This window comes from Poecilia formosa, unplaced genomic scaffold (assembly GCF_000485575.1).
Source record: "Poecilia formosa unplaced genomic scaffold, Poecilia_formosa-5.1.2 Scaffold466, whole genome shotgun sequence".
Taxonomy (NCBI): Eukaryota; Metazoa; Chordata; class Actinopteri; order Cyprinodontiformes; family Poeciliidae; genus Poecilia; species Poecilia formosa.
This window is the reverse complement of record NW_006800405.1, coordinates 339,715-351,227: the sequence shown is the minus strand read 5'-3', so window position 1 is coordinate 351,227 and position 11,513 is coordinate 339,715. Positions and strand designations below refer to the sequence as shown.

Sequence of the window (11,513 nt, the reverse complement as noted above, 5' to 3'; positions counted from 1 at the left end):
GCTGCTGCTACTGCCAGGCTGCTGCTACTGCCAGGCTGCTGCTACTGCCAGGCTGCTGCTACTGCCAGGCTGCAGTAGCAGCAGCTAAGAAACAGCACAACTAAACTAGGACTTGGTTTTCTAAAGGTTTGAGATGGACTAATCCCCTTCAAGACTTGAGAACTTATTAGGACTTGCAGCTAAAAACCTGTAGCCTTTCCTGGTCTACTTAACATTCCTTAGACTGGTCTTTGACTAGTCCGTTTATGATGACTTGTCCATAATTTGCTACTAAAGGACCCAATAACTGACCTGGTCTGCTCTCCTACTGACTGGACGAGTCCCTGGTTCACCTGGATCCTAAACGACTCGTTCATCTCATTGAGGCGTCCAGAATCAGAGCAAATACCTGGTCCTTAAAGACATGACTGCTGCAGGAGGACATGGAGGGCATGGAGGACATGGAGGACATGGAGGACGTCCTCCGACTCACCGGCACTTTAAACGGAGAAGAGTTGGGATTGTCGACCGCGAGGTTCTTCTCTGAGCTGCCCAAACCGGAAATACTCCTCCTCCTCGGAGACCGCTCCGAAGACACTTCTGAGGAGACGGACAGAGAGACAGAGGGACAGAGAGACAGAGGGACAGTTAGTCATATCAACCAGAGCAGCCTGTTTTTTCCTGTTTTTTCCCACTAATGTCCGTCCATCATCATCTTTATGATGGACAGAGGGACTGATGTCATTCAGAGACGATGGAGGACAAACAGGACAGAGGACGGATGGACGGTTAGATGGCAGTTGGTTCCTGAACGTCCAGCAGGAAGAGGAACCAGAACGATCTCTGGACCGTGAAGCTGAACGCTCCACTGCTGAAGGAAAACCAAACCAAACCTGCAGGAACTAAACCAGAGACAGACATTGGCTCAGATCTGACTCTGAAGCGTCCAATCAGCAGCGAGCGCCGTCGTCATGATGTTTACATGCGATGGAGGCTCCTGCAGCAGGAACGCCGGAGCTGCAGCGAACGCAGCATGCAGCAGCAGCCGGGCTGGAGGAGCTCGCCGCAGCAGGACGCTCGCTGCATGCAGCAGCGCCGCAGCAGGAACTTTCATGCACACACACACAGAAGCAGCTAGGGGGGAGGGGGAGACGCGGCAGCGGTCCCAAACGCGGACGCCATCGCCGCTCTTCGTCCCGGACACAAAGTTCAGGCAGCATGCTGCAGGAAGTGAGACGGCTCGGTCACATGACAGAAACATACCTCGATCGCAGCTGTTCCCCATCATCTGAGGAGGACACACACACACACACACACACATCACAGGGTCAGACGGGATTGGACAGAGCAGCCGCCGCCCGCCAGCCAATCAGCTCAAGCTGCAAACATCCGTCTGCGTCCCGTCGACATCCAACATCCTCCATCCTGCCTCTCCCTCCTCACTCAGCAGTAACTCTATCCTCCAGCTTTACCGCATCGATCCAATCAATCCTGCTGCTCCTCCTCCTGCTCTCTCTCTTCCTCCTCCTGCTCTCTCTCTTCCTCCTCCTGCTCTCTCTCTTCCTCCTCCTGCTCTCTCTCTTCCTCCTCCTGCTCTCTCTCTCTTCCTCCTCCTCTTCCTCTCTCCTGTCCTGATGTCGTTCTTAGCTCTGGGTGCCGTTAACCCAGTGGCTCAGATTCGCCGTTTCCCTCTGCAGCTTCCCGTCTGACCTCAGCTCTGGGTCAGAGGTCGGCTGACCTCAGCTCTGGGTCAGAGGTCGGCTGACCTCAGCTCTGGGTCAGAGGTCGGCTGACCTCAGCTCTGGGTCAGAGGTCGGCTGACCTCAGCTCTGGGTCAGAGGTCGGCTGACCTCAGCTCTGGGTCAGAGGTCGGCAGCAGAGCAGCTGACCTGTCAGATTCACCAAACAGCCAGCAGCTCAGCCTGGTAACACTCTTCGGTGTGGACGTTCCTGCTGCAGGAAGCTGTCCTCTGTGCGACGAAGGTTTTTAAAACGAAGCCAGAGGAACCAGAGAGAGTCAGGCTGCGACAGAGCGAGAGAGAGCAGGACTTCACACAGATAACAGAAAGGTTAGCCAGCTTTCAGCCTCTGTGTTGGAAAACGCTGCAGCCTTTTTCCTTTATTAGAAAATGTTGTGATGAAGATGTTTGCTGCCATTTCTGCCTGTTTTTGTCTTTCTTCCACTAAATGATCTGGAGTTTCATGTCTTCCTGTTTTGAGTTTTTGCTGCTGTGAGACTTTCTAACGGGCATGAAAAACTGTAAAACACATCCAGCAATAACTACTGCACCGCCAACAGATATGAACCAACCCCGATACTCATGATAACTTACTGCGCAAACATGGAGGCCCTTAATGCTAGCTGCTAGCCGCTAACACACAGGCAGTTTACATGGGAAACATTTGAACTGAGTAAATCTCTGTTTAACGGCGACTGCTGCCACACACAGTGTGACGTCGCCTCTGGAATATGAACAATAACAGCAGGAAGAACGTAAATGTTCCCACTGATAGGATGACCTTTGACCCTGTGCAGGAGACAGAAGGACAGGTGAACAACGTTCCCCACATGTGAATCAGTGTTCACATCCCTGCTGCCATTTGCACATTTACTGTTTTAAAGAACATTTCTGCTTTTACTGCACATCAGTTTTTCTGCACTGATACATTGATTATAAATAGATTATTGTGTTTATCAATGTTACCATCCATTAGCTACATTTTTGATGATAAGATGTTTTAATGTTTGATAAGTCTACAGTATATTTTCATGTAACAATCAGTTTATGTGCATTATTATCACTGTTGTTAATTGTTATATATGCTGTTATCCATTTCCTGGTATCTCTGCTCCATCCTCCTCTGGTCGTGCAGGTGGTATCGATTGGACCCGGCTCGGCCGGGTCGATGCGTTTGGAGGATACTCAGCGTCTCGGCTGACAGAGGCGGCCTGACCTTCACAGGTCAGAGGAACTGGGACAGACTGGAGTCCAGCAGCAGCTCCAGTTTCTGTGTAACCTGCTCCGGTTTTCAGAACCAGCAGGACCCGTTTGGGTCGCTCCCGTCCTCAGAGATGAACGGGCCGAAGCCTTCAGCTCTCGGCAAAGAACCACGAGAAAAACGCTGCTAAAGATAAACCAGAGGAAACTCAGAGAGAGGATCCCATCAGGCACCGGGAAACCGGACCGTCAGCCATCCAGGACGACCCGGAGAGACAGAGAGACCCGGAGACAGAGAGACCCGGAGACAGAGAGACCCGGAGACAGAGAGACCCGGAGAGACAGAGAGACCTGGAGACAGAGAGACCCGGAGAGACAGAGAGACCCGGAGAGACAGAGAGACCTGGAGAGACAGAGAGACCTGGAGACAGAGAGACCTGGAGACAGAGAGACCTGGAGACAGAGAGACCTGGAGAGACAGACAGACCCGGTTCTACTGGCAGGACGGCTGCTGGTTCTGAAGAGCTGCTGCTGCTCATGTTTCACATCCCTGGATCGAGACCCGGTTCAGTTATAACTGAAGTGTTTTTTCTGCAGCTTAATGATGGATAGGAATAGGATCCAGAACCAGAACCAGAACCAGAACCAAGTGTTTCTGTCTGCAGAAAACCCAAAGAACCTGAGCAGATTCTGCAGAACTCTGCTGCTGACCCATTCATTAAAGCAGGTGAGTTTCAGCAGGAAGCTGTAGATCCTGAAACCTTCCAGAAACATCCCACAAACTGTTGAATCGGAACCAGAACCGGGTCAGAGCGGGTCAGCAGGTGCAGCAAACACCCTGGGAACCCGTCATTACATTCCTGCCTGCTCTGGAAACAAACAGCCAGAAATAACTCCAGACACCATCAGGTGGTTTTGGTTTGGGACGGCGCAGGAATGCAGGTCCAAACCATCGGGTTCAGCTGCCGGTCCAGAACCGCTGCCTTCAGGTCCAACTCAGCATGCTGGGATAAATCTCTGCAGCTGAGCAGGAACCAAGCTGAGGCTGATCCGTTTCTGGTCGTATTCCTGGGAACGCTCCGGATCGTAAAATGAACCGACATGTTTTTCAGTTTTCATTCTGGATTCAGGATCTTCCTGCGAAAACCGAAACCAACCGAAGCAGAACTTCAACCAGGAAAACACACCTGCCGACCGGCTCCACCTGTCCGGACCCGGAGAACGTCTGACACACCTGCCTCTGTTCGGATCGAAGCTTCCCACGATGAGAAACTGAACTTTCACCTGCTTACCCTTTGACCCCAGATGTGGGCGGAGCCGCTCTGCAGACGGACTGAACGTGAGGAGTGATGTCAGCTGAGGAATGCTGGGAATGTCTGAGACGCTCCTGATCGTTCATTCAGGACCTCAGACAGGAAGCAGCTGCTGACTGAAACCTTTGAGTCGTTGGGTGGAGCTCACACAGCAACAAACCTGAACGCACCTGAACACACCTGAACGCCTGAACGCACCTGAACACCTGAACGCCTGAACGCACCTGAACGCCTGAACGCACCTGAACGCACCTGAACACACCTGAACACCTGAACGCACCTGAACGCACCTGAACACCTGAACGCACCTGAACCCACCTGAACGCACCTGAACGCACCTGAACACACCTGAACCCACCTGAACGCACCTGAACACCTGAACGCACCTGAACACAACTGAACACCTGAACGCACCTGAACACACCTGAACCCACCTGAACGCACCTGAACACCTGAACACACCTGAACGCACCTGAACGCACCTGAACACACCTGAACGCACGAACACTCCTGAACGCACCTGAACACACCTGAACGCCTGAACGCACCTGAACACCTGAACGCACGAACACTCCTGAACACACCTGAACACCTGAACGCCTGAACACACCTGAACGCACCTGAACGCACCTGAACACGCCTGAACACAACTGAACACCTGAACGCACCTGAACACACCTGAACCCACCTGAATGCACCTGAACACCTGAACACACCTGAACGCACCTGAACGCACCTGAACACACCTGAACGCACGAACACTCCTGAACGCACCTGAACGCACCTGAACACCTGAACGCACCTGAACACCTGAACGCACGAACACTCCTGAACACACCTGAACGCACCTGAACACCTGAACGCACGAACACTCCTGAACACACCTGAACGCACCTGAACACCTGAACACCTGAACACGCCTGAACACACCTGAACGCACCTGAACACCTGAAGCCTCACACTCTGAACCGCCCTCACTGTTCCAGAGAGGCTGAAAGCTTCTCGCTGCAGAACCAGACGGTTCCTTCAGTTTCCCTTTGGTTTCTCTGACTAATGAATCATTAAGGAAAATAAATTAAGGCAGAACATTTTACTGTTTCACATATAAAAATACCAAAGACAAAAGTGAGACATAAAAGATTTAGATATTAATGAACATTTCAGCTAAAAATGTGGCTTATATTTTTGGACATACTTGCCAATCAGTTTATATTAATACATTACATTTTTCAAGCTTTTAGGAAATTATTGTAGCTGAGAAAATCCCAGGACTTAGCCAGAGATGTTAGCATTAGCATGCTAATAGAGGCATTCTAACTGCATCGTCTACAACATTAAGATGACATTAGCATGCTAATGTTTATTTGTTGGAGTGATAACTAAAAATCCTGTATCAGTGCCACCTTTGTACGCTAACATCAGTTTGCTAAATGTTATATGACTGTTTTTTTTTTTTCAATATTTTTGTCACATGCGACAGACTGGTAACCTGTCCAGGTGACCCCGCCTCTCACCCGCCACGTTAGCTGGACATACCAGCACCTCCTGACCCCACTGGGGACAAGGGTGTAAGAAAATGGATGGATGGATGGATGGATGGATGAATTTTGGCCTTTCCTATACTAGTAACACATTATCTTAGTTATATTTTGTATTTTTCAAGCTAACTCTGGCAGACCAACGCAGTATGCTAAATATTTTGTTTCTGGCATTTTCACAGTAATGTTAGAAAACAAGACGAGTTATTTTTGGTCTATTTATTGCTAATATAGCAAGCTAACCATGTCATATTTGGTATGTTTCAGGCTACGTTCTGCACATGAGCTTAGCACCTGACGTGTGTCAGCACTGATGTTGCTTTATGAATGTTGTCAGGATAAATGTCTTGTCTAAATGTGATATTTTGATATGTTTCAATGTAATTAAAAAGCTGCTTGGAGGGAAACAGAAGAACACCTGCATGAGGTTTTCAGGTGTTTGTCAGGCGCTCCTGAGGAATCCATCTGAAATGGTGGCGGTCCGTTTCTCCATCCCTGATGTTCCTCATGAATCTCAGTGAACTTTCCTGCTTCCTGGATTCTCCAGAGAAGAAACAATCAGCAGGTCCAAACGCCGTCTTCCTTCTGCGACTCGTCCTTCATCGTCACAGAGCTCAGCTTTCACAGCAAATATTCAAAGAATGTCTTCTGACTGAAGGGAACCGGATCTGCTTCTGCCTCCACCGGCATTCCTCTGAATTCATTAACAGAGCCGTCGGGTCGGGCCGGACCCAACAGACAGCGCCGAGAGAACCGGACTGATCCGGGGGACGTGTGGGACAACGCGACCCACTTCTGAAGAACCGAGACAGAACTGCTGGTCTCGGATCAGCTGCAGCATCAGAGCCGTCAGCTGAGTGGCTGAATTAACATGACCGGCCCTGAATGCAGCACGCAGTTTAACCCCAAACTGACCTGCAGACAAGACACGCCTTGCTGCAGATGACATCATGAAAGCCCTGCTGTGATTGGCTGACAGGTGAGCATCACGCCTGACTGAGAGCAACAACAGGTTCTGAAACTCACCTGGCCAGAAATCAGCTGGTCAGGATGTTAGAGCGGATCACCAAATTAAATCAGCTGGTCAGGATGTTTAAACACCAGGAGACTCGGTTCTGGTACCAAACGTTCTGGTTCTGTTGGATCCACCAGAGGAGGAGGTCAGGGTCAGCATTTTAATTCTGGTTCAGAGTTTTTGGACTTCCTTCATAGCGTACTTAGTTTTTTATTTAAAATGGATAAAATTCTGCCTTCGATAAACCAAAAACTGAGAATTAAAACTAGAATTTAACTGAGACAAAATTCTGTATCACACAACAGAACAATGATATTTATGAAACAAATGATGGTCAGCATCAAACCGAGACAGAGCAGAACCAAACAGAACCACAATGAAACCTGAATCAGGAAAATCAACATCAGACTGAATACGAACACAATGGAATAAAACCAGGAACAATGAAGATAAAAATAGAATCCAAGTAGAAAAAACCCATAAAAATCAGAGCAAAAGTCAGAATAAAACTGAATTTATTTTCAGGATAAAAGAATCAGAGGGAAAAAAAAACATCTGTTATAAAACAGGATGAAACCTGAATAAAATTAGATGTGAACTGGTATCAAAACCCAAATTAAACTGGGATAACACACACACACACACACACACACACACACACACACACACACACACACAAAGGAAATAAATCAGTGGCAAAAAGAATAAAAATATGGACTAAATTTAGTTTGAATGGAGATAAAACTGGGATTAAAAACAGAAAAAGGCCCAGATGAAGTCAGAATAAATCTACGATAAAATACAGACAAAATCAGTCTGTATTTATACATATATGTACTATACGTATATGTATTTTTACTATAATTAGTAAAAAAATAAAATCTGATAAGAAAATGGGATAAAAGTGAGACACAACTAGAATAAAATCAAGGTGAAGACAAAATACAACCTGAATTAAAACAGAAAAATCTACATCAGCCGGAACAAAGTGGAATAAAACCAGGAATGAAACTTGGCCAGAACCAGATTTAAACTGGGATAAAACCTGAATAAAACTGAATTGGTTGAGAAACGGGATAAATTTGGGGCGAATCAACACAAACCTGGGACATGAAAAACAAATGAAGGTGGCAGAAGCCAACATGGAACCAGGTCAGGATGAAGATCATCAGGAACCGGATCGGGATGTTTTGGATCCCGGGAAAATTAAACATTTATCAAAACCAAACCGACCGGATCACTTTCTGACTCCAACTGAACTCCGTGTGAATAAATCCGAACCGGACCTGTTCAGCCAGTTACTGTCGGATTTTTGGGTCAAACCTGGAAAACTCATCTCAACAGATTCCCTAACGGACCAAACACGAACTCAGCGGTTCTGGTTCTGAAGCTCGGATTACACCTGGAGTTCGGTTCCGTTCGGGATTGATAAGTGCTAGTTCCGACTAGCTTCGCCCCTGACCGGTACCGGCTCAGTTGGGCTGGAAGCAGCAGGTTCCTGCAGCCGGACGCCAACTACTTCAGCGGTGTTTCAGAGAGCCGACAGCCGGAGGACAGAGCCCCGCAACCGGCCACAGAGGCTGCCCGCGCTCCGGTGACCAGGCACCGGGCTCGGAGCGGCGAACGGGACGGGACTCACCTACGAGGTCCATCAGAACCGAGGTCCGGACGTGTCCCGAGCCGGAGACATATTCATTCAGTCTGAGAGACTCCTCCGATTCAGCACACTCACTTCCGCACAGACCTTCACAATAAGAGCCCGGCAGGCTGTCAGCGGAGGATTTCTGCTGTTCCTACGTTACTTTTCAGACGGTTGCTGTGATGCGCTACCATGGCAACAAGGTACTGTTTTTACAACAGGAAGAGGCTGATTAGCATCTCGAAATCTCAAATAACACCTGAACTTTGACCCCAAATCCCAGAGGAGGTGAAAATGAGGCGTCATGGATGCAGCAGAGAGAAGGAAGGAATCAAATCCGACTCAACATATTTCAGACCCAACAAGCAGAGAGCTGAGAGCAGCAGCAAAAGCAAATGAGGTGGATTAGCAGAGCTAGCTAACAGCTAGCCTGCTAGCTCTCCGGCAGAGGTTAGCATGTCAGGACAGTCATGGCTCTTCAGTTACTACATTCAGTTTCTCTTTGGGATAAATAAATGTTTTTTCATGCGAGTTGAAAAGCAGAATATTTACAGGAACATTAAAAACGGAATCATAACAGTTATAAAAAATACTGAGTTCGTTGGGAACAGTCGTGATGTTGCGTCCTGGGAGGAAGGATCTGTGGTAACGCTCCTTTATGCACCAAGAATGCACCTCCGACCACCTGCTGGACCTTCACAATAAGAGCCCAGAACCTCCAGGTGGAGATTATTGTGTTTCTTTAATGGTTTCTGCATGAAAAACTTGTTTTACTGATAGAAACTCTTATTTATGACTTAATGAACTGATTAAAACACAAATCTGGATTAATTAGATCTCAATACATCTAAAAAGTTCTCAGAGTTTATTATATTATAATTAGGTTATTTTTTAAATAATTTGTTTGGAACTTCATTTTGTGGTTTTATTTTATTCCTCTTTTCAAATAAAACTTATTAAATTAAGTTTGTTAGAAATACAGATTGAAGTGGAAAAAGTTTCATCTTTGAGCTGACTTTTATTCTGAAGACTTAAGACTGCAGGATGCTTTTATTTTGAAGGTGAGCGCAGCAGCAGGAAGTGGGGAGACGGGACAGGAGCAGGATGAGAGAGGAACAGTGAGATCACCGAGATGTCTGAGCCGCACTGAAGCAGCCACGGGGTCTTCATCCACAGCAGGAGGAAGAGGAGGAGCAGATCAAACCCATCAGGGTTTATTATTAAAGCTGAATAAATGTGACATAAAGAAGCAGGAAGGTCCTCCCACCTGCAGGGGGCAGTAAGCATCAATCTGTCCAAAACAGAAAACGTCCATTAAGCTAAAGTTTCTAACACTAATCCGGAAACTTTCCAAGTTTTCCCAAAGATCCCAGAGCGAGTCGTCCCAGTTTTCTCTCCTCCTGGGAAAACGTTACTGTCCTATTTAAAGATTTAATCTTCCAGATCAGTCTAATTTCTGGAGATCCAGTTCACCCAGTCACAGGAAAAGATGGCGGATGATCTTTGGGATATTTCCACACAGGAGCTGGGAATCTTTTCAGAGCAAAGGTTTAGATTCCCAAACCGGATTGATGTGTGAACACAAAACAAACTGGGATCAGAAAACTGGTTTAAATCTCAGATTCTTTCATTAATTTAGCTCCATATTCAGAATTCATGATTCAGATTCTTCACGTTAAAGGATTTAAACTCCAACAGATTCCCAGATGTTTTCCTCAGAGGACGGCGATGAAGAGGAGGAGGAGGAAGAGTGTTTGTGGAGGGACAGTCAGACGGTCAGACACTGTAATTAGACCGAGCCGCTGCTGACAGGAGGAAGAGGAGGAGGAAGAGGAAGGTTCAGTTCTGGTTTCCATTCAGCCTGAACTCCAAAACGCTCCAATTAAACCAGTTAAACCAGTAAAAACCAAAACAAACCAGCAGGAACCAGAAAACATTTCTGCTTTCAACCAGGGACCAGTCTGAGCCGCCCATTAAAACCAGTAAAACCAGTAAGCAGTCTGACCCAACCATTAAAACCAGTGACACATGAAGCCGTATTCCCAGTATGAAGTCAGCTGGAAGCCACTTTAAAACCAGTTTAAAACCTGAACACTTCCAGCAGGAAGATGTTCATGAAACTGGTGTAAAACCAGTGACTCCCCCAGTATAACTCCAGCTTCAGCTCCAGCACTGATCCCAGTATAAACTGGTGCAACAGGAGGATTATTTCCAGTATTCCCAGTTAAGTTTGTTGTGAAACTCAAAGGAGTTAAAAATCCACCACTCCCAGTATAACCGTACAGTCCCAGCACTGACCCAGTCCAGTTCATACTGGTGGAAAGGCCCGGTCGTTTCCAGTAAAGCCCAGAATCAGAACCAGAATAAACCCAGTTTGAACCAGAACCATTAGAACCAGTAGGACCAGTATAAACCCAGTAAAACTGTGCAGACTGAACCAGTCAGCAGAACCAGTATGATTCCAGTTTAAACTGGTTGTTAAAGGTCCGATTAACATATAAATTCCCCCCCAGAGATCAATGACCTCATCACGGACTCAGACCCTCCCAGTGTTCCCAGTTAAACCGGGTCAGGACCCCTGCAGCTCTGCGTGGGAATCCCCTCGGCCTGCTGTCTCACAGGGAGGGGGGGCGGGGGTCAGCGAGGCGGGGGACGGACAGCGGACGCTTTGTCCTCCGACATTCCTCAGTTCACACACACTGGGAAGTTACATGCTGCACCCGAACGCCTCGCGGAGGGAAACCTCCCCTGAACACGCCGCACCCGAACGCCTCGCGAAGGGAAACCTCCCCTGAACACCCGAACGCCTCGCAGAGGGAAACCTCCCCTGAACACGCCGCACCCGAACGCCTCGCGGAGGGAAACCTCCCCTGAACACGCTGCACCTGAACGCCTCGCGGAGGGAAACCTCCTCTGAACACGCCGCACCCGAACGCCTCCCGGAGGGAAACCTCCCCTGAACACGCCGCACCCGAACGCCTCGCGGAGGGAAACCTCCCCTGAACACGCTGCACCTGAACGCCTCGCGGAGGGAAACCTCCCCTGAACACGCTGCACCTGAACGCCTCATGGTGTGTTTTCATCATGCAG

At 48.1% G+C, this 11,513-nt stretch overlaps 1 protein-coding gene and 2 long non-coding RNA genes across 15 annotated transcripts in view; 1 reads left to right on the top strand and 2 right to left on the bottom strand.

The window, feature by feature from the left end:
• rasal2 (RAS protein activator like 2) overlaps window positions 1–11,513 on the bottom strand; it is a 49,807-nt gene that overhangs the window by 14,942 nt on the left and 23,352 nt on the right. For 7 of the 11 annotated variants that reach the window (XM_007578091.2, XM_016664073.1, XM_007578087.2 and 4 more), the window contains exon 4: window positions 473–579. In XM_007578091.2, coding sequence (XP_007578153.1) covers window positions 473–579 — 107 coding nt within the window. Of the gene's footprint in view, window positions 1–472; window positions 580–1,242; window positions 1,448–8,423; window positions 8,540–11,513 lie in introns of those variants that run through there. The other 4 variants (XM_016664077.1, XM_016664078.1, XM_007578092.2 and 1 more) reach the window with 4 other exon arrangements.
• LOC107833835 (uncharacterized) lies at window positions 3,348–5,799 on the bottom strand. Of its 3 annotated transcripts, none has more exons than XR_001659603.1 (3): window positions 5,162–5,799; window positions 4,816–5,041; window positions 3,348–4,713 (listed from the first exon to the last, which is right to left on the bottom strand). It is a non-coding gene; the product is annotated as an uncharacterized LOC107833835 (long non-coding RNA). The 3 variants fall into 3 exon arrangements; XR_001659604.1 differs by lacking the exon at window positions 5,162–5,799 and adding an exon at window positions 5,126–5,148 and having other exon boundaries at window positions 4,816–4,967; XR_001659605.1 differs by lacking the exon at window positions 5,162–5,799 and having other exon boundaries at window positions 4,816–4,967; window positions 5,016–5,051.
• LOC107833836 (uncharacterized) lies at window positions 8,707–9,262 on the top strand. The gene is made up of 2 exons (XR_001659606.1): window positions 8,707–8,873; window positions 8,978–9,262. It is a non-coding gene; the product is annotated as an uncharacterized LOC107833836 (long non-coding RNA).